Source organism: Nematolebias whitei, chromosome 20 (genome assembly GCF_014905685.2).
Source record: "Nematolebias whitei isolate Nwh7 chromosome 20, NemWhi1, whole genome shotgun sequence".
NCBI lineage: Eukaryota > Metazoa > Chordata > Actinopteri > Cyprinodontiformes > Rivulidae > Nematolebias > Nematolebias whitei.
In genome coordinates this window covers 6268630-6290970 of record NC_056517.1, presented here as the reverse complement: position 1 = coordinate 6290970, position 22341 = coordinate 6268630, and the positions used below count along the sequence as shown (strand labels likewise).

At 42.7% G+C, this 22341-nt stretch overlaps 1 protein-coding gene across 1 annotated transcript in view; it reads right to left on the bottom strand.

Annotated features, from left to right (window-relative positions):
• Nucleotides 1-22341, bottom strand: part of vstm2a (V-set and transmembrane domain containing 2A) — a 115133-nt gene that overhangs the window by 8162 nt on the left and 84630 nt on the right. Inside the window, exon 4 of the mRNA XM_037694397.1 lies at nucleotides 12698-13031. Within this exon, the coding sequence (XP_037550325.1) occupies nucleotides 12698-13031 (334 nt within the window). The remainder of the gene's footprint in view (nucleotides 1-12697; nucleotides 13032-22341) is intronic.

Here is a 22341-nt window from a genome sequence, read left to right as displayed (position 1 = left end):
TATATATATATATATATATATATATATATATATATGTGTATGTATATATATATGTATATATATATATATATATGTGTGTGTGTGTGTGTGTGTGTGTAAACTGGCCACTCCGGTTATTTGAGGAAACTATGCTTTCTCATTTTTATATTGCTTAAATATATTGTTTCTTCGATGGAGCTTTAGGGCCACGCAAAAAAATGAAATAAAAATTACATTGCCATGCCAAGAAAAATTAATTAAAAGCCATAAAATTACGAAAATAAAGTCGTATGAGATTTTTTAAATTTGAACAGCTGTCGTAATTTTTTTTTTTTCCACGAGTCAGATCCACAACACGACCTGTCAATCAATCCAGTAGGCGTGTCAGCAAATGACCAATCAGAAGCTAAACGCTCCTTACCTGCAGAGAGCTGGAGCGTACCACATTACTGTAAACAGGTTCAAAGTCCTGATGATGATAATCTGATGCTGATGTGCTAACAGATTACACAGTTGCTCTCACTGAGCGCCATTTTCAAAGGGAAACAAAAACGAATGACGTAATGACGTCATGTACATACATCCCAGAAGCAGCATACAAAAACACAACAGCAGCAGTACTGGATCATGTTTTCACATTTCATATTGCTTTGTGTGTTGTCTGTTGTTCTGTCTGTACAGCACTTTGGTTGGCCTTGTCGCTGTTTTAAGTGCTCTATAAATAAAATGGTATGGTATGTTTTGAGTTAGAGCGTCAATAACAATAAAGTTTAACAAACATTCTTCATTTTACCACAGTTAAAATGAGGTAAACTCTGCTTTTTCGTGTTGGAGTTTGGATAATATTATGACTCGTTTAGTTCTGGATTGGTCATTTGCTGACACGCCTACTTGATTGATTGACAGGTCGCGTTGTGGATCTGGCTCGTAGATAAAAAATTAAAATGACAGCTGTAAAAAAAAAAAAAGCCTTTATTCTTTAGACTTTATTCTCGTAATATTAAGACTTTATTTGACTTTATTCTCATAATTTTATGGCTTTTAATTTTTTTTTCTTAGCGTTGCCCTAAAGCTCCTTTGTAATTTCTTCAAATGGTTGGGGTGGCTGAAGATTAATCAGTGTGGGTCAAGGCCACAATTGGCCACCCCCTGGCTCCACCAATGCGCCTTGTGGTAGATAAAATTGCTCCCTCCACTCTCCAGGATCAGTCCCTCCGTGCTGCCTTGGACACACACACAAAAAAACAAACAAACAAGACAACCTACCTCCGTTCTTCTCCACAGTGTAATTCGTACTTTCTGGAATATCTTACACAAAAACATTAAGATTTACTTGCACTTCCTGTATAATTTCAGAAAAACACTCATCTCCAAAACTACAAACATTCTCTATTCAATTTAGGGGAGTGGTGGTGGAGAGGTTAGAGAGGTGGGCCTGTGATCCGAAGATCGCCGGTTCACGCCCCGGCCCCGACAACATCAAAATTGTGGGTGGGGTAGGTGAAACACCCACACTTGTCCCCACCCTCATTCGCCCCACTCTGGACCCATGAGCAAGGCCCTTAACCCCCACCATGTGATCCCTAAACAGGTCTCTCTTGAAAATGAGTTCTCGTGGCTCAATGAGACTAACCTGGATAAATAAAGGCTAAATGAAAAAATCCCTCAGAGACATCGTTGTACTGCTTGATAAGCATGAACAGTCATGGCCAGCTGCCAGTATTTAAAAAATGGACAATATTGCTCAAATTGGCTGGACAATTAATTTGTCTATCTCCAGTTAAAAGCACCAGTAAATTTAAATGGGTTAGAAGGATCAGATAAGCATTTGAAGATGGCAACCACAGCAAATCAATATTAGTGTAAACAAAAATGGCAATAACTCACTCACTTTTACAAATATTGAGATACAATTTGAGGTGCTAGTAGTTTAGAGTTTCATTTCATACCCTGAGCGTGTCAGTTTGCGATATATTACGAGATTGCACATAATATTACTTTGAAGGGTTGAGTCTTTGTGGTCTGACATCTGTGCTAAGAAAAAACCCCAAACATTTTCAGCTATTGGTGCTGTTATTAGTGTGCATTTTACCAGCTGAGCAGAGAGAACAAGCTGAACGGTCCCTTAAAGCTTTTATCTGGACTTCAAGTGCATTACTTTTGTTTATTCTCTTTTTTGTATCCCCTCAGCAGTTGAAGAAAGCTTCTTGAAGTCTCTCACTGTAACAGATTGCTTGACAAGGTCACCCTGTCTTCAAAAAGACATGGAAGGAATTCACAGTTTATTGTAAAAACTGAAAAAAACAAAAAAAAACAGCCACTGATGGAAAAAAGTGAATGTTCGAGCATTTATCAGAGACGTCTGAAGGTTTAAAACTGAGACAGAGACGACAGTTTCTGTATCTCAGTTTCCTCTGCAGCAAGCATGAAATGTGCCTTGACATAAAGAGTCCAATATCTGTCTGCTATCCGTCAGCACCGACTGGGGTCTGTCCAACACACACTGACCACTTTTCATCTGTATAACCCAACACAAAACAGAACATGTTGCCAGATGGTTTTTGGCTCAATTAAACAATGGAAATATCAGTTCCAGACCAGACTGTTGGGGGGAAGGGGTGGGTGAAGCAGTGCAACACCTCCAAATGAAAAATGCCTCCTCAATTTAGAGCTGCTGAAAGACTGCTTTACTGACTGGTTATTCAGCCTTACTTGCCTGCAGACTCTTCCTTATAAGAGCCCCACTTCCCTCTGGCAGAAGGTTGAGGAGCATTAAGTGCAGAACCACTAGACTGAGGAACAGCTTCTACCCTGAAGCTGTTAGACTCATGAATCTCTAACCAGAATAATCACTGTGGAAAATAAATCACTGTAATGCCACTTGATTGTTGATATGTGCTGCTTACTATCCATGTTGCTGATCTCACGCTGCTGATTTATTTCAGGACTTCTGTGTTCATTCGTCCTCATCTGTTCACACAGACTCATGCTCGTGCTGCTGTTGTTCAGCGTATTGATTCTGTACTATTAGAGTTGAACGTATTTCTTGGTTCAGCATATTTCTTGGTTCATATCTTAGATCTTATTACTGTTTTTCTTTACAATTTATACTTTTGTTAAATGTAACCGGGACCCTGTGTACACAATTTCGTTCTACCACATGTACCACATATGATGCGAATGACAATAAAGAAACCTTGACCTTGATAAAACTAAAAGCTCTAGCATTCCTTGAAAGAATTGTCAGAGAGTTTCAAACTAGACTGCAAATTCACCCTCTTGGCTGTCTACTGCTATCATAGATCACTCATTGTCATTAAAACTTCTCTCCTCATGTTTTCTTCCCCTTTTCTCATAAGCAAAAGTATTCTGAAAAGACTGAGGCCACACTCCAGTAGCTGCAGCTCTCTCCGCTCATCTTTGGACGACTGTATGTACATAATGTTGTTGTATTTCGGTACAATGACAATAAAGCTTATTCTGATTCAATAGAACTTTGTCTTTGTGACAAATTAATAAAATAAGGTAAACCCTTCACTTTTGAGTGGTGAAAACCATCTTGACCCAGGAACTGCAGTATTTATACAGCACATTTTTTTTCTCATTTTAAATTTAAATCACATGTTTACATTTTTTTGTTCAACAATATGTACGATTTGAATGTAACAAATCACAATTTTTGAGACAAAATATCTCAAAAGTAAAAGTAGAGATACAAATAATTTTCAGAATGGCAAATTACTGATTAATTCACTATATTCCACCTCTGACTGCTGCACATCCTTTCCAGCCTGATCCCTATATCTCACCAAATACAAGTCCTTCTCTCGCGCTCTTTAGTGACCAGTCTCCCATACAATTCATCAAATGTCTTGTTTTGCCTTTGCTACCTCCCCGTTGCTCTACATTGCATCTCTTTATATTCTCCTCTCTTCAGTCCTCTCATTGTCCCATTTCTTCTTGGCAAACTTCTTTCTCTGGATAACTTCCTGCACTTCACTATTCCACCACCAGTGTTCCTTATCATTATAACAGACCAGTCATTTGGAAGCTTTTTCTTACCACCAGAGCTGTTAACAGCTCATCTCTGAAAAACTCACTACATTCTTCCTTCTTCAGCTTCCACCACGTGATATTCTTCTCTGATTTTACTCTTTCTTTCTTCACATGCCACCATTCAATGCTGTCTGGCCACACTCTCCCCTGCCACAACCTTACAGTCTCCAATCTCTTTCAGGTTTCCTTTTCTACACAGAATGTAGTCGACCTGCGTACTCCTTCCTCCACTCTTATAGGTCACTCTATGTTCCTCTCTCTTTTGGAAATAGGTGTTGACTACAGCCATTTGCATTCTTTTGGCAAAATCCACCACCATCTGTCCTTCCTGGTTTCTTTCCTTGACACCAAACCTACCCATCACTTCCTCATACCCTCTGTTTCCTTCACCAACATGTCCATTCATGTCTGCTCCGATCATCACTCTTTCCTCCCTGGTAATATTCTCTATCACGTTATCCAGATCTTTCCAAAATGTATTTTTTCTCCTTCAGATCACATTCAACCTGTGGAGCATAACCATTGACAACATTTAGCATCAAACCTTCTACTTCTAACTTCAGACACATAGCCCTATCCAACACTCTTTTCACCTCTATTACATTATTTGCCAACTCCTCCTTCAGGACCACCCCTACTCCATTTTTTGTCTATCCACACCATGGTAAAACAGTTTAAACCCTGCTCTAATGCTGTGAGCCTTGCTGCCCTTACACTTGATCTCTTGGACACATAAAACATCTACCTTCCTTCTCTGCATCATGTCAGCCAGCTCTCTACCTTTTACCTGTCATTGTGCCCATATTTAGGTTTGCTAACCATATTGCTACACTTTTGATTTTCCTTTTCCTTCGTCTTTTACTCCTGACGTGTTTCCTTCCTCCTGGTCTTCGACTAACAGCAACACTATTTCTGCTGGCACCCTGTTTGTCTACAGCACCGGTGGCAGTCTTGTTAACTTCGGCCTTCACCGATCCGTTATGGTGTAGTTTGAAGAAAGTTCCATTTAACCCATCTACCACCAGATGGTGCAGTGGGCAGCTATTGAAAGCGTCTGGGGGGCATTTTGGAGATAAGGTGTGCTGCCCAGAGACACCACGAGGTATGCAGTGAATGGGGATCGAATCTGGGACTTTCGGGTCCCGAGCCGGCTGCCCTGCCTCTACACCATCTCGGCCCCCAATATATGGGTGTTAAACGACCAGTAAAAACCAGAGTTGCGGTAGGAGAATTAGTGAACACCAGATATAGGGTTGTATGGAGCAGTTAAAATGAAATATGGCTTAGAGAGACCATTGAAAGACATTTACGCGGAAAGAAGGACTTCAAATCAAATATGGAATTAAAAGGACAAGAAAAAAACAGATTTGTGTTAGAAGGGCCAGCAAAATTTAGATGTAGGATTGGAAACATGAGTGAAAACCAAAGATGAAGTTAAAAGGACTAGTTAAAACATAAACGTGCCAAAAGGACAAATAAATAACAGATACTGTGTATGCATTAGAAGGATATATCTGTCTGACAGCCTGTCTGTCTGTCTAAAGGGCCAATGAATAATAATAATATGTCTTTTCATGCAGGTCACAATGAGGCAGAGTTTAGTTGATCATCTCCTGTTGGAGAGATGAGTCACAGTGCTTCTTCTTGTTATTTTTTATTGCAAGGTCAGTTATTTTCTGTTTGGATGAGTGCTTATGCCAATAAGTTAAATCCACATTTGTTTGTTCTTCTATTTGTGAGCCAGGTTGTCCTTGGGGGTGGAAAAAGTCTGGCTTGGGGGTCGTTTTCTTTCCTATTTTTTGTATTCAGATGGGATCACCTCTGAGCTTTGGGAGAACAACAGTGCCAAAAACGATGGAGGATAAGTTGTGATCTAACAGCATCCGACACACTGCTGGGAAGTAACGGTGAACAACCCACTCTACCAGCCACAAACTACCCACCCCCCATTTGGAATATGTCTTATTGTTTACAGGTGCAGCAATGTGGAAAAAGAAACATGTGCACTCTCCAAGGTTTAATTTCCTCTCAGACCATTTACCTGTTATTGCACTGAGTGCAGCAGTAACAGAACTCTGCCGCCCTCAGTCTGCTGCTCAAAGAAGGCCTTGAACTGCCACGGAGAGGCATTTATCTTTGTCACACACACTGCACAGTGGACTCACTGCAACACAGATGTCAGCATCATTTGGCTGCTTCATAATCTGTGACTGCAGCCTCAGGGATTATTCATCTTTTTCCCTCCATTCAGTGGACAGTAATGAGTGCCTGCATTTGGCTGCAGGGAGCACAAAGATATCACAGCTGACTGTGTGTGAACTGTCTGACCAGCAAAAAATGACTGGCTTTTTATCTCTGAGAAAGAAAAGCTTTAAAATTAAAACAAAAAAGAAACAATAGGTGTGGTGGAGGCTGTTTCCTGAACTCCAGTTTTAGGAACACATGATGTAACAACCAAAAAAAAGATTTTAAAACATGCTATTATCAACTCAATGGATGGTATTGGTTTGTGAAAATCCAATGGTTGAGAATTAATTTTAAAACCAATCAAGGTTTGTGCTTGAGGCATAATCATAGAGAAAAAATAACCATCTGTTTCAAAAATAACAATGACTCCAGATCATTTTGTCCCTCCAGAAAGTCAGAACTTTACAGTTTGGTCACGACATACAAAGAAGCTGTCTGCTATCTGGACATTCAGGGCTGTAAACATGGATGGTTTCTGAAAACCCCACAATTTATAGACATGCGTTTTGTAAATGTGCTTCTGTGCAAATCAGGCATCAAGTCCTTGAAATCAATCCATCCATCCATCCATCCAGCCAGCCAGCCAGCCAGCCAGCCAGCCAGCCAGCCATCCGTCATCTTTACCTGCTTCTTTCTTTCTGGTCACGGGGTTCAATGGTGCCCATATCCAGCAGTCACTGTGCTGACCCTAAGGTCTCCAGTCCATCACAGGGACACATAGAGACAACCATTCACTCTCTCACTCATACCAAGGGATACATTTAGAGTTACCAATAAACCTAACATGAATGATTTTGGTTTGATGAAGGAAACTGGAGTACCCAGCGAAGACACTGTTGTGCATGAGGAAAATATGTAAACTCAACACAGAAATACACCAGGCTGGGAGGCACTCCTGTGACCTTCTCATTGTGAGGAAAAAGCACTAACATTGTGCCTAGTGCCACCTCATACCTAAAATAATAGGACAACTTATTTTTTCTAAAAACACAAGCACCCTGAGTGTAGGATAGACACACACTGACCTGCTCATTGGTGTGTACCTGCTGCCTCAAACTTCTAAGATCCTTACCAACTTCTTGTTGCACAGGGAACAGGTCCCTCTTGTAAATGAGTCATTGTGGCTCAATGAGGCTAGCCTGAACATATAAAGGTTGAATGAATGAATGAATGCACATTCTGCTGATGGTGAAAACACACTTATTTTTCATTCACTGATTTGGTGAGGCAGGTAGGCAAAGCCTCAAGTCGGCTCTCAATTCCAGCATCAAAAGTCAGGCACATGCCATGCATGACCACAGTGGCTGGTGGGCATGTTTGGCTGGGACAGTACACTTGTCAAACAGTAACACAGGTGTCATAGGTAGAACTCAGGATAGAAACAAACCTCCCATGGAGCAGAAAGCTTTGGACAACATCAGGGGTCTCATGTCTAAAAGAGTGTGCAGCTTTCATACTGAAAGTAGACATAGGGACAAAATGAAAAAACTCAATGCGAACGGTAATCAGATTTATCAAACCGTGTGCACACGTCTCTATGCACCTTTGTTTTGTACATCCAGATGAACGTGGATCTGATCTCACCTAAGACTTTCCCCCAATGGGTGCCTCAATTTAAATATGTATAATAGATGTGGATATGTCCCACATGTGAGAATCCTCCTCTCTGCACCACCAAACATTATGTCTAGATGCAGAAAAAAATAGGAATTTATTAGAATGTGAGTCTGACATGCTGTAAAATAAGTAGTGGGGCATTAAAATGTGTTTGTCACATGCATAAAAAGGAGTGATTGTGTGTGAAGCTGTGGCTGACATGGAATAAAGTGAACCAGGATGCTTGCTATAGAGCCAAGAAGGAATGTATCAGTTTAGTTTTATTCTGGGAACGAGCACATGGTCACAGAGGAAAAGGACAACCAGCCACATCCTACATCAACGAGCCGATGGCTGATACAGGACTCTCTGTCCCTGAAATGAAATTGGCCACGAAGGATTGAAGCATATGGTCAGACATCAGTGGGGATAGAATAAATTTGACTAACAGCCTAATCTTATTGATGACACTTAAAGGTGAAGCTGGGAAACTGTTAATGTTGTAAAAACAAGTATTGTAGACACCAGAGACACATGAATAATAAATAATAATTTGCGTGTGTTAAGGTATTGAGTGGATATTACAGCATGTGTCATGATCTCTGCTTTTCTGTCACCTGTCACGCCCACTTCTCCAACACAATCACGCTCATGTTCATCACTTGCTGCCCGCTTTATATTAGAGCTCCGTGCATGCCAGGTCTCTGCCATTATCAAACACTTTTGTCAGTAGATGTCCAGCGTTTCTTCCAAGCCCACACCTGATTTTCTTCATGCCTGTTCCCTGGATTCTCCAACCTGCTTGCTCCAATTTATTTTGCTCATTTGACTTTGGAACTATGACCTCTTTTCTGCCCACCCATTTTTTGATTAAGGATTCCCCTTTGAATTAATTATCTGACCTCGGTTTTCCCGTGTATGACCCTTGCTCCACCACTTGGACATGATGAAAGTTTTCCACTCTGACAGATCTACTCTCAGCATTAAAAGCCTCCCTCTCCAGCTGCTTGCCCACCACTTATGGTGACATCATTGCCGCCACTGACACCACTCCTCCAAGCTCTGGGAGTTGGCGCTGCACTTGTCAAACTCCCCTCACCCATCTAAGAAGGTTAGTGGCCATCTCCTGCTATTCTGCACATTCTCAGAGACCTACAGCCAACTAAAGGTATTCCCTCTTTTAGACCAGTCCAGTGACAGGATCCAGACTCTCACCAGCAGTTTTAACATAATAAAAATTGTTAAACGTCCGTTTTGTCTGGCTGAACTTATGATTCCAAAACCTGGATCTTGTCAGCATGTGCAAAGTTGTGCTGAAAATACCTTTATGAACAATGACTTCAGTCTTATTAGGGCATATTGGAAATGGTGCAGTACAAAGAGTGTGTATTTAGAGGCCAAGAAGATTTTTTGACCCAAGATGACAACTGGTTTATCAGACACTTTTTTGCCAAAAACAATCCTATTGGAATTATACTCTGAACTAAGACCATACTTGGAGAACAACACAGTGAAGAGTGCAATTTGCAGCAAGAGACACTTTTTTCTAAAATAAGTGGAGCTGTCGATTGCACACACGACATGAGTGGTAGCTGAAGATGAGGGCCTTAGAATTCTGACTGCTGTTGTGCATACAGCCCAAACAGCAGTTCAGAGTACCCAGCCTTCTCAGAGTACTTATTGTGGGTACTGGAAGGTGCTCCAACTAGGGACTATTTTATTCTGCTGGGGGACTTGATTGCCCACGTGGGCAGCAGCAGTGTGACCTCAAGGGGTGTAATCGGGAGGAATGTCCTCTCTCTTCTGAACCCGAGTGGTGTTCTGTTAATGGACTTCTTTGCTAGTCATGTTTTTTCCATCTCAAACACCATGTTCGAACATAAGGGTGTCCATAATTGCACGTGGTACCAGAACGCCCTAGAGAATAAATTGATGATAGAATTTATAGTCATGTCTCCTAATCTGCAGCAATATGTTTTGGACACTTGGGTAAGGAGAGGAGCTGAGTTGTCAACTGATCATCAACTGGAGGTGAATTGGATGAGATGGCGAGTAAAGATAACTGACTGACCAAGTAGACCCAAATATGTAGCTAGGGTTTGCTGAGAATGGAAAGTAAGAAGCTGGATGAGATCCACCCTGAATCTTTCAAGGCTCTGGCTGTTACTGAAGTGTCTTGGTTGACAACTGTCAGGCAGCAAAAGGAGGACCAATGTCAGTTGTGTGGAACTATATCAAACTGAGCATAGAGGACAAAAGTGAAGCAAACTGAAATATATGCTCAGCAAAGTTGTCCAAAGGGTGATGAAATCTGTTTCAACTTGAGCAGTTTGATCAAACATTTAAAAACACCCAACATGATGCAGAGTTCAAAGTGTTTACTTACAAACAGTAAGAAGTCACAACCCCAACAGAAGACTGACGTTACGAAGGAACTTTTGGTACAGAGAAGTGTGGTTAATGCTGTGGCAGTTGGACAAAAACTAGTTAGACATGTTAAACATTTCATCACAGCTTCATCCAGAAAAATGTTCAAGGCCATCTTAACTATCCAATTACAAGGCTCCAACAGGACTCACTGTAACAAGTTCCACATGCCACTAGGGCTGCACAGTATATTAAAGAATATTTTCATTGCATTAATGAGTGCAATATCAATATTACCAAGGACTACATGGACTGCAATAAATCATAGGGAATTTTAAAATGCATACTTGGCATGCTAATGATGAACTCTCTCGCATTAGCCTTGACGCCAGCACCTGGTTTCGATGATACTCATGACCGAACAGTAAGTGAAGATTCAAGAAAATTGTGGGTTTATTTCAATCAATAAGGTCAGCACATTATTAAATAATAAATCATAAATCACAAGTTTTTTCAAAAAACGTGTAGCCTTACATTCTACAGTCTATCTTTGAGCAGAAGAGGATCTTGGGAATATTCTGATCTCATCGCAAGCTTCCTGGCATTCTCACCACTCCCCAACAGGTGCTCTTAGAAAGAAAAACAACTTCTGCTATCATTGGCTTAGTTAGAGGAGTTAACACATTTTCAAAGTAATAGTAAAACAAAATGTAGCAGCAGTTCATAGTACTAGTAACAGTAATTGGTATTGCTAAGTACTCAAATGTAAGTGCTTGTACTTGTTTGGGAAAAAATGTAGTACTGGTGCATCCCTAGAAGAAGTATCAACCATTTCAAAACCTTTTATATCATATTGAGGGCGTCTTCAGCCCATCTCAATGGTGCTGGTCTGGAGCTTCTTTTTTTTTACATCTCCAGAGGAGCTCTGTTCCAAATGTCCAGGGCTAACCACGGTGATGATAAATAAGTATTTAAAAACCTGTTTGAATCTTCTCTTTATGGTTTTGTATTTCAGTAAATTGTTATTTAATTAATTTAATGGGTTGGTAAACATCTATGTTTACCTACATAAGCAAACACTTGATTAGTATAACTATTTTTGGAGAACTTGGTACAACAAGAAGTAGCGCTAAGCTAGCAGCATGCAATACAAACGCTCTAGCTAAAATGCTACAGATGTAGCTCTCCACTTTATATTACACAATAAACACTTTGTACAAAATCAGTTTAGTGTTAACTGATCATTACAAATAAAGACTAAACTTATGCAACCAGAAGTTAAACCATAACTATATCTACATATAAAACACACAAAACAAAGCACAACTAGCTTTAAGCTTTAATTTAACCATAAAGCATACAATATAATTGTGTCAAAAATGGAGGATTTACTTGCAGTTACCTTCATACAGATGAACATGTGGTACTTCCTGTTTGTCACTTTTGTATTCAGCTGCTAATGAGGTCGGTCGAAGGGCTTTATCTATCTTTTACATTTTTAAAAACTCAGTTTAGGTTTTGGAAATGGAATAAACTGTATTCCACCGTCTAAAGCAGGGCTATTCAATTAAACCGCTCAGGGGGCCACAGTTACTGAAAACCAACAGCTCAGGGGCCGAACATCCAGTAATTAGTCATTATGTAAATAAACCAAGTATTACAATGATCTCTTACCTTTTAAATGTATTAATGTTATTGCATTGAATCATAGACGCAATAAACAGAACCCAAAACCCACAAACATTTAAGAATAATAATTATATATATATATATATATATATATATATATATATATATATATATATATACACACACATACATACATATATACATATATACACTATATATGTATGTATATATTTATACATATATAACTTGTTTTTCAGGGATGCTGAGTTAAAATTTAGGGGTGCTTGAGCACCCCAAAAAGGAGGCTAAAATTGCCAATTTTGAACATCACGTCACTATCCATACATTATCTTTTACCCGCTTCTTCCATTTTGGGTCACGGGGTCGCCGGTGCCCATGTCCGGCAATCACTGTGCGAGGGGCGGGGGACACACTGGTCGGGTCTCCAGTCCATCACAGGGACACATAGAGACAAACGAGACAAACAACCATTCAATCTCTCACTCACACCTAGAGACAATTTAGAGTTACCAATCAATTTAACATGCATGTTTTTGGTCTGTGGGAGGAAACCGGAGTACCCGGAGAAAACCCACGCATGCACGGAGAGAACATGCAAACTCCACCCAGACCGGGATTTGAACCAGGGACCTGCTCACTGAGAGGCAACAGCTCTACCAGTTGCGCCACCGTGCTGCCCAACATCACTTCACGTTTAACCCTTTTTTTATTTCACATCGTTTATTTGTGTAGCATTCATTTCTGAGGACACCAAACCATTACAGAAAGCATGAGGTAGTCTCCAGTCCTCCCAGGGACTTACCTGAGCCAGGGCTGTGTTTAGCTGTGTTGGAGGTCGTGTGAGAGGTGGATGTGGAGGCCACCCTCTGGTCTGAACTGTTGTCCTGGCCCAGAGTTGAGCTTGACTTTCTGGGCTTTTTGTCTGTCAGGTGCAGCGGGGAGCTCTTCTTTGCAGGAGGAAATGGCCATAGAGGCCTGGCTGTGGCGTTAATCTTCAGCCACGCTTGGGCTTTGTACTCCACAATCTCTCCATAGTTAGCTCGTGTCACCCGGCACTCGTACAGTCCTTCATCATTCTTGCTGACTCTAGAGATCTGTAATCTGTGCGAGATGTCATTGCCCTGGACCTTCACTGTCTGTTAGAAAAGAGACACAATGAGGTGAGACACTGTCCAGCTCTAGCAGCATCACAGTCCAAATTTAAAAGCAGAAATACTCCCTTTTAATATCATGATTTAAAAAGGACCAATAATACAAACAAAATAATTGTAGTCCTTCTCTTAGGGTACAATATGAAAGAAAAAAAAAAACTTGGACAATTTTATAATTCATAGGATCATATATCAACCAAAAACAGCAAAAGAAATACAGGATTTAAAGTTTTGGTATTTGGTGACAGAATTATAAATAAACTGAATTGAATTAATATAACTGATAACTTTCATGCCAAAGTTTTAGATTAAAATCATCTGAGATTAAACTCATTTTGATCAAAACCTTGAAAATCAAATTTTGTGTCAAGTCATGAAAAATGAGATGGCACACTCAGTACCTGCTGTGAGTGACTCTCAGCTACTAACACATCAAACTTTAGCTGAGAATGTGTAAAAATGACTGAATTATAGATATGATTTGTTTTCTTCAGTGCGCTGGCTGAGGCAGCCATCTTGACATGGGTTGATAAATGAGATAGTTTGCAAACAGATCGATGAACACATGAACATACAGTTACGTGCAAACACATCATCTGGCTTTAGTTTTTAGAGGATGTTGAAACATTATCAAAAGTCTGACTATATTCTAATTTCAGGTTGTTGTAAAAATGTGTCCACTCTGTTTTAATTTAACGTGAGGTTAGTTGATGTTTGCAGGCGTTATTTTAAATACAGCTATGGTAAACGCTTCTTTGATTCATTCAGTTTAGCTACAGCTTTACTTTGGTCTCATCTATCCAAAGGACTTTCCAGAAGTCATGATTTATTCAGATGAAACTTCTCAAACCTCAGTCATGTTGCCAGTTTTGATTTCAGATCAAAATAAAAGATTTTTTCCTGCATCTCTTCCATACAAGCTGTACTTGTTCAGTTTTTTCCAACCATCCTGTCGTAATGTGCTGAAATGTGATGTGGTTTTAGCCGAGCATCGTCCCCAACACATATTTTGTGTCAGCCCTATTTAAGATGGCTGCCACAGCTGATCAACATTAGCCAACACAAAATTGGCTTTACCACGGTCATTTTTGCAGATACAGTACTGCAATTACTGTTTTAATTTACAATTTATACTTTTGTTGGATGTAACTGGTGTAGTGAACTTAACCTGATGTAGTGAACTTAACCTGAGGTCAAAACCCTTGACCTTAAGAACCTTGTGGGACAGAAACTGTCATTTCATTGATCTGCATCCAGAAATACAGTTTGACCCATCCTGAGACTTTCTTTCTTGAATTAATCAAGTGGAAAAGACAATCCTCTATGATCATTACTATTTTACAAATGTTTGATAATCAAATTGTGTTAGTTCAAACAATGTTTACAGGTTGAAGAGAACTACTCATTTTTATTTACATAAACAGTAAGTAATGATTTTTATTCCTCATTCAAAGAAGAAATCAGGTTAATATGCATTTCTTGATTTTCTGTCTTCAATGAGCAAGTTTGTAAGTGTGTGTCAAAGTTCGAGGTTCGGTCAACTAAAAAGTTTACTGAAAAGAAATGTCATGTTTAACTTTTACAGCAGATACTAGGTGAATTGACTCCACGGAGTCTGAATTTCTCCAACAATCTTTCTGTCTGTTTTAAACAATCTTAATCTCTATCCTTGACTTTCCATAACACCTTACATCACAAACCACACCTCTGTTCTGGTCTATCCACCAATCAAAAAGCTCTCAAATGAACCGGAAGTCGAACCCATTTAAATGTGGCAACTTCCCGGTTCTCTCAGTGTCGAAGAGAGACGAGACGAGATGAGAAGAGCTTAAAAGAGTTGAGCTCTGAAGGAGTTCAGAGTTCTTGGAATCCAGAATGCAGAGACGATTTTGGGAATTATAACTTCTGTTTGGATAACCTCGCACGACTCTCTAGGTATTTGGCTGTTCTCAACGGAGACGCTGAAAGAGTCAAAAGAAGAGCTCTACACCGACGCTGAAACTATCATCAACCAGGTAAAAGTTCTATTTCGACCAAGCGTACCGTTGGCCATGCTGAGATCTGAAGGAGCGTGCACGTTCTGGTTAAAACAAACAAATTCCCTGACACATCTCTCTGTAAGATAAATCTCCATTTTCCATCTTTAAACTCTCCTTTCTCCTAAAATCATTACAGATATTTTTAGAAATGTCTGAAGCAAAGTTTCTCAATCACCGCCGTGTGAATTGATGTCTGCTGTTCTGCTGAAAAGTGAAAACAATCGCCGTATTGTTCTCACTTCCTGTAAAACTAGCCATGTTGTTGTTTTCATATTTTGCCAAATTAATGTAAATGTTTGATGTTAATCTTTGATTCTGTAAATAAATGACCGCATTCATTTTGATGGGTCAAAGATAAATAACGTCTCTCGTTACATTTCTGTTAAACTCAATGCACGCATGTTACACAGTCAGAAAAATGAAGAACCCCTTAAATGTATGAATATATCTCAGCATATGTCATACTACACTGGGACCCTATGTACTCAATTTTGTTCCACCACATGTACCACTGGTGAGAATGACAATAAAGAACCTTGACTTGACCTTGACTTGATTGTCATTCATAAAAGTGGCCCTAACTCTGTCCCCTCTCATGTTCAGATTATATTAGTTTGAAGCACTGGTAGCAGGCCATATGCATTCCTTCAAGTAAAATTAGGTCTTATAATAAATAATATTTTTTTCAAGTTTAGTGGTGTATTTACCTCATGCAAAACCTAAAAGATAAAACCTGGACGTCCTCTGCTGATATCATATTAGATGTTTTTGGTAACGCTTTTGCCTTTCTACATGAGCTGGACGAGTGTTTTCTGCTCAAAGTGGGTGAAGTCCACCCCTGCAGCCATGCATATTAATCAGGACTGCCTCACTGCTCCTGGTGAGCCAGCCTTGTTTATACAGGAAACACACCAACACTTTTTTCTCTTTTTATTGCTTCAAATTCAAGTACATGTTGACATAAAGTGCTTAAAGTTGGAATGAAAATGGTCCTGAAGATGAAAGTCTCAAATATTGCACTTTTGTAGAGTACTATATTGTATTTTTAAAGAATTCACACTAAAGATTGAAAAAAAAAAAACTTGTGTCTTTTTGTCTTTTTCTTTTGTTCACTCTGATGTTAATGTCATTTGTGCCAAATAAACATTGATCCCAAACTAATCAAGGAGCTTCTCGTGTGCGAGTGCAGAGAGCCTGTGGGTGAAATGGTTTAGTGTTGTAATTAATTGTATAAACAAACTCTAAACTACAATGGAGGTGGCACAGTCGGTAAAGCTGCCAGCTCAGCAAGAAGGTTGCCGGATCGAATCCTGGCCGGGGTCTCTTCTGGGTGGAGTTTGCATGTTCTGTCCGTGCAAGTGTGGGTTTTCTCTCGGTACTCCGATTTCCTCCCACATATCAAAAACATGCATGTTAGGCTGATTGGTAACTCAACCCTCCAGAGCTGTGAGTGAGAGAGTGAATGGTTGTTTGTCTCGTTTGTTTCTATGTGTCCCTGTGATGGACTTGCAACTTGTCCAGCCTGTCCCCTGCCTCTCGCACAGTGACTGCTGGATATGGGCACCAGTGAGCCCCGCAACCCAGAAAGGAAGAAGCGGGTAAAGATGATGGATGGATAAATGGATAAACTACAGTGGACATTTCATTCTTTCCCTTTCTGAAAGAGGAGAAAGTTTGACTAATTTGGTTACTTTAGCCTTTTCTTCTTCTTTTGCTTGACTGCTTCTTTCTTCTTGGATCGCGACAGCGAGCAAACTCGCACAAGCATTTAGCAATTGTGTTTACGCCAGATTGTCTTTCCTGACACATCCACCAACCACAAGTTACTACAGCCCACACACAGACGACTGCCTTCGAGGGTGCCCGAGGGAGCAGAAGGGGTGTTAAGGGCTTTGTTCAAGGGTCCAGAGAGGGGCAAGTTGAAGGTGGAGGCAGGTGTGGTTGCTTCACCTTTCCCACCAAAATTTTTGATAAAAAAATTTAGGTCAGGGGGATTAGAACTGGTGCCCACTCAATCACATGCTTGACTTCTCTAACCTCTGGAGAATGTTGTTTTTCACACAAGGCGGCTGAGACGGCTCCGTATGAAGTATGAGAAATGCATTTGTTTTGGTTGTATTTACACAGAATGCCCTGTGCTTTAGCCCACTTCCTGCTTTTGGCGCAGTCTCTGGTCCGCTTGCATTCACAATGCAGTCGAACCACATTATAGTTCACTTCAACTGAACCGAGACCTAGGTGTTTAGGCAGACCAGAGTTTGCTTTTTTGGTCCGCATCAGAGTTTGATAGTGCATTCACACTTCCCCAAACGAACCAGACTTTCTAGGCAAACGGACTAGAGTTCGATTAATAATAATAATAATAATAATAATAATAATAATAATAATAATAATAATGTCATCACAATGTCAGCACTGTATGTTTCCATACAATGGCGAAATTAGTCTCTGCATTTAACCCATCCACCACCAGGTGGTGCAGTGGGCAGCTATTGAAAGCGCCCGGGGGACATTTTGGGGATTAGACGTGCTGCCCAGAGACGCCACGTGATGTGCAGTGACTGGGGATCGAACCTGGGACTCTCGGGTCCCAAGCCGGCTGCCCTGCCTCTACACCATCTCGGCCCCTAAGCGGACTAAACAGGGCTGGTGTGAATTTACCCTAAATCACTACTTGGTCTGTTGCCTTCATACAACTCGTTCTTCATGTCACTGCATGTGTATGTAAGGGTCCCACTGCCTGCAGCCTGCCTTGCTGATGGCCGCTGATTACCAACACCTGGTGGTCATCAGCCTGATGAGCCTCTCCATCTACAAAAGGCTGCAGCCCAGTGTGACTCATCGCTGGAGCACATCACCTCTTATGGTATAGTACTGTTGAGCTAGATATGTCTAGGTGAAAAGAATTTGTTCACCTGTGTTCTCTTTTCCAGTTCCCTGGTTCCTCGTGTTTCTGGATCCTCCTCGTGACCTGATCTGGATCCCTCGGCCTGTCAGGTATTCCTCGTGCCATTTTTGCCTCCAGTTGCCAGCCTTCCTTGTGCCCTTGGACCCTCGTTGGTTTTCCCTCTGCTGCTCTCTCCCTGGACTGAAGGACCAGCTCCCCTCCTTCGGGTTTGGACTGTAAGGACAATGACCACCTTCAAACAACCACTCAGGTCTTCCCCTCGGACCAACACTAACCTGTCGTCCCTCTTTCCAGGAGAGCTGAGTTCCAGCTTGTGAAACATCTCACTGTACATAATAAACACTGTTCTTTTGTATTTCCCCTGTGTCTGCCTCGTTCTGGGTCTCAAACTATCTGGGTTCCCCGCGTAACCCTAACAGAAATGCTCCAGCCAAAAAAGACCCAGAATGAGACCAAGAGCGAGCAGACAACCCCCGGTTCCACAGAGGAACGGATCGACGGGATGGACAAAGTTCTTCATCAAGTGCTGACTCACCAAACCACGGTCAAGTCCAACCTTCAGGAGCTCGGAGGTATGATTTATTCAATTAAACGTCAGCTGCAAGCTTCTGCCTCCTCAGCTCCAGTCGTTCCGCCAGCCCCCGTGGCTCCTGTTCCCACTCCTCCTGTTCAACAAATATTCGTTAAACCTTCTGAGTTCTTCACCGGAGATCCTGACCAATGTGGCGGCTTCTTGCTGCAGTGCAGACTCGCCTTCGAGGGGGCTCCCTCCCAGTTCTCCTTGGACACGGCCAAAATCACCTTCTTCGTAAGCCAACTCAAAGGTAACGCTCTCCGGTGGGCTCACTCGTTCCTTCTGAGCCATAATAACCCCCCTGCTTCCTATGAACTATTTCTACCGGAGTTTCATAGGATTTTTGATCGCCCCCTGCAGAAGTCAAACGCCGCCAAGCGTTTGCTGAATTTACGACAGGGCCATCGTAACGCCTCGGAGTTCGCCCTGGAGTTTCGGATCCTTGCTGCCCAAAAAGGATGGGACGAGCCAGCCCTCCAAGGTATTTTCTTAAACTCTTTATCTGATTTTCTCAAAGACCAGATGGCCTCGCGAGACGAGCCCGAGACTTTTGACAAGCTAATAGACCTTGCCATCTCCATCGATGACCGTTTCCGGGAAAGGAGGAGAGAGGCAAATTACAATTCCCATCGACCTTTGACTTCCGGGTTTCCGGCTTCTCCAGGTGAGCCCAAGTCTGCACCTTCGTACTACGTTTCCCAGAATCCTCCCACTTCCGGGTTTACGACCCCTCGCCATGAGTCCGTTTCACCCAAGCAGCCTCACTTGAACTACAACTCCCAGTCCTCCATGCTTCCTGGTTTCAACCAATCATCTTCTTTTCCTCCACGGGATCGCTCCCCCGAGCCTATGCAGGTGGGGTGCGCACGGCTGACTCCTGCAGAGAGACAGTGGCGTGTATCTGCCCGTCTCTGCATTTATTGTGGTAACCCCGGTCATTTTCTGTCCCACTGTCCATTTCGGGGAAACGAGAACTTCCACCAGTAAAGCGGGAGTTACTGGTGGGAGCGTCTGCGTTAACCTCCCCATTCAAACTATTACTTCCCCTGGTCATTCAGACACCTGACCGTCGCTTTTCGTTTTCTGCTCTCATCGACTCGGGTGCTGAACAAAACCTGATCAGCGCCGATTTAGTTAAAGAATATTCTTTGCCCACTCGCGAGATTCCTTCGATTTCTGTCGCCGGCTTAACCGGAGACGCTTTGACTCGTATAAATCTTAAGACGACCGATCTGCATGTCATAGTCTCAGGAAATCATCATGAGATGACCGATTTCTTTGTGTTTAATTCTCATACGCCCCAAATAATTTTAGGTTATCCCTGGCTCCGAAACCATAACCCAGTTATTAATTGGGAGCGCGGCTGCGTTGACAAATGAAGCGACAAATGTCTCAGTAACTGTCTTCGCTCCGCCATTAAAGAGTTCCCTCGGAACGCGTCTCCTCTAGAGGAGATCGACCTCACCTCTGTTCCTGCGGAATACCGCGACCTGGCGGCCGTCTTTAGCAAGCAACGCGCCTTGTCTCTTCCTCCTCACCGTCCCTATGACTGCTCGATTGACTTATTACCTGGCGCCCCCTTGCCGTCAAGTAGACTTTATAATCTTTCTGGTCCCGAAAGAGAAGTCTAGGTCCGATTATATTAATGAATCCCTTGCCTCTGGTATTATTAGACCCTCGACCTCCCCTTTGGGAGCCGGTTTCTTCTTCGTTTATAAAAAAGATAAAACTCTCAGGCCATGTATTGATTACCGCGGCTTAAACAACATAACTGTTAAAAATAAGTATCCGCTCCCCCTCATTGACTCACTACAGGAACAGTTACAGTCGGCTTCTTGTTTTACTAAACTCGACCTAAGAAACGCTTACCACCTCGTTCGTAATAAGGAGGGCGACGAGTGGAAAACAGCTTTTCGCACTCCTTTGGGTCATTTTGAGTATTTAGTTATGCCTTTTGGGTTGACCAATGCCTCCGCAGTTTTTCAGGCGCTCGTCAATGACGTCCTGCGCGACCTTATTGGTAATTTTGTTTTCGTTTATCTCGATGACATCCTTATTTTTTCCCGCGACCCCTCTCAACACACAGCTCACGTCCGCACGGTTCTTCAGCGGCTGCTGGAGAATCAGTTATTCGTTAAGGCGGAGAAACGTGAATTTAATACCTCCTCCGTCTCATTCTTAGATTTTATTTTTGAGGGCGGACGTTGTCGAACCGACCCCGAGAAAACCAGGGCGGTAGTCGACTGGCCGACCCCCGAGTCCAGGAAACAGTTACAACGTTTCCTGGGCTTCGCAAATTTCTACAGGCGATTTATAAAGAATTATAGTCGTGTCGCCGCCCCCCTGTCTCAGCTCACTTCCACCGCCCGAGCCTTTCACTGGACCCCAGAGGCCGAGGCCGCCTTTAAGAGACTCAAGTCTCTCTTTTCCTCCACGCCCATCTTCTGCCACCCAGACCCTACGCACCAGTTCATTCTGGAGGTGGAAGCCTCCGACACTGGGGTAGGGGCGGTCCTTTCCCAGCGATCACCTTTGGACAATAAGGTTCATCCCTGCGCCTTCTTTTCTCGACGTCTCTCCCAAGCGGAACGCAATTACGACGTGGGCAACTGCAAGCTGTTGGCGGTCAAGCTCACATTAGAGGAATGGCGGCACTGGTTGGAAGGCACTGAGACCCCTTTTTTGATTTGGACGGACCATAAAAATTTAACCTATCTCAGGAACGCCAAGCGTCTGACCCCCCGTCAGGCCCGTTGGTCGCTTTTCTTTAACCGTTTCAATTTCATCCTAACCTTTCGCCCAGGCTCTAAGAACATTAAACCTGATGCCCTGTCCAGGCAGTTTGCCCCTCCTGACTCGCCTGAGGTTTCTAATTGTATTGTTCCTCCCACTTGTATTGTCGGCTCCCTCTCCTGGCCCATCACCGCCACCGTTCAGCAGGCCCTCCTCTCTGAACCTGATCCTGGTGGTGGTCCCCCCGGTACCCTCTTTGTTCCCTCCAGTGTGCAGTCCCAGGTACTCCAGTGGCTCCATTCTAACAAGCTTTCCTGCCACCCTGGAGTCAACCACATGCTTGCTCTCACAAAGACCCATTTCTAGTGGCTCTCCATGTCTAGAGACGTCAAGGACTTTGTTTCGGCCTGTCCCGTCTGTGCCAGAAACAAGTCTGGTACACAACCTCCGGCTGGCCGTCTGCTTCCCCTCCCGACCACTAGTTGTCCTTGGTCCCACATCGCCCTCGACTTTGTGACTGGCCTTCCCCCATCTGACGGCAACACCACCATCCTCACGGTCGTTGACCGTTTTTCTAAGGCCGCTCACTTTGTCCCCCTCCCTAAGCTCCCCTCTGCCCTTGAGACTGCCCACCTTCTCACTCTCCATGTTTTCAGGCTCCATGGGATCCCCTCTGACATCGTCTCCGACCGAGGCCCGCAGTTCATCTCTCAGGTCTGGCACTCCTTTTGCAAGTTGCTCGGGGCGTCCGTTAACCTCACCTCCGGCTACCATCCTCAGGCTAACGGGCAAGCTGAGTGCTGCAATCAGGAGTTGGAGTCCACCCTGCGTTGCCTGGTCGAGTCCAATCCTTGGTCCTGGAACCAACATTTGGTTTAGGTGGAATACGCCCACAATTCCCACCGTTCCTCTGCCACCGGTATGTCCCCCTTCGAAGCCTCCCTTGGCTACCTTCCCCCTCTCTTTCCCAGTCTAGAGCTCGACTGCTTGGTCCCATCCGTGCAGCATCACTTCCGGCGTTGTCGTCGCATCTGGCGCCAG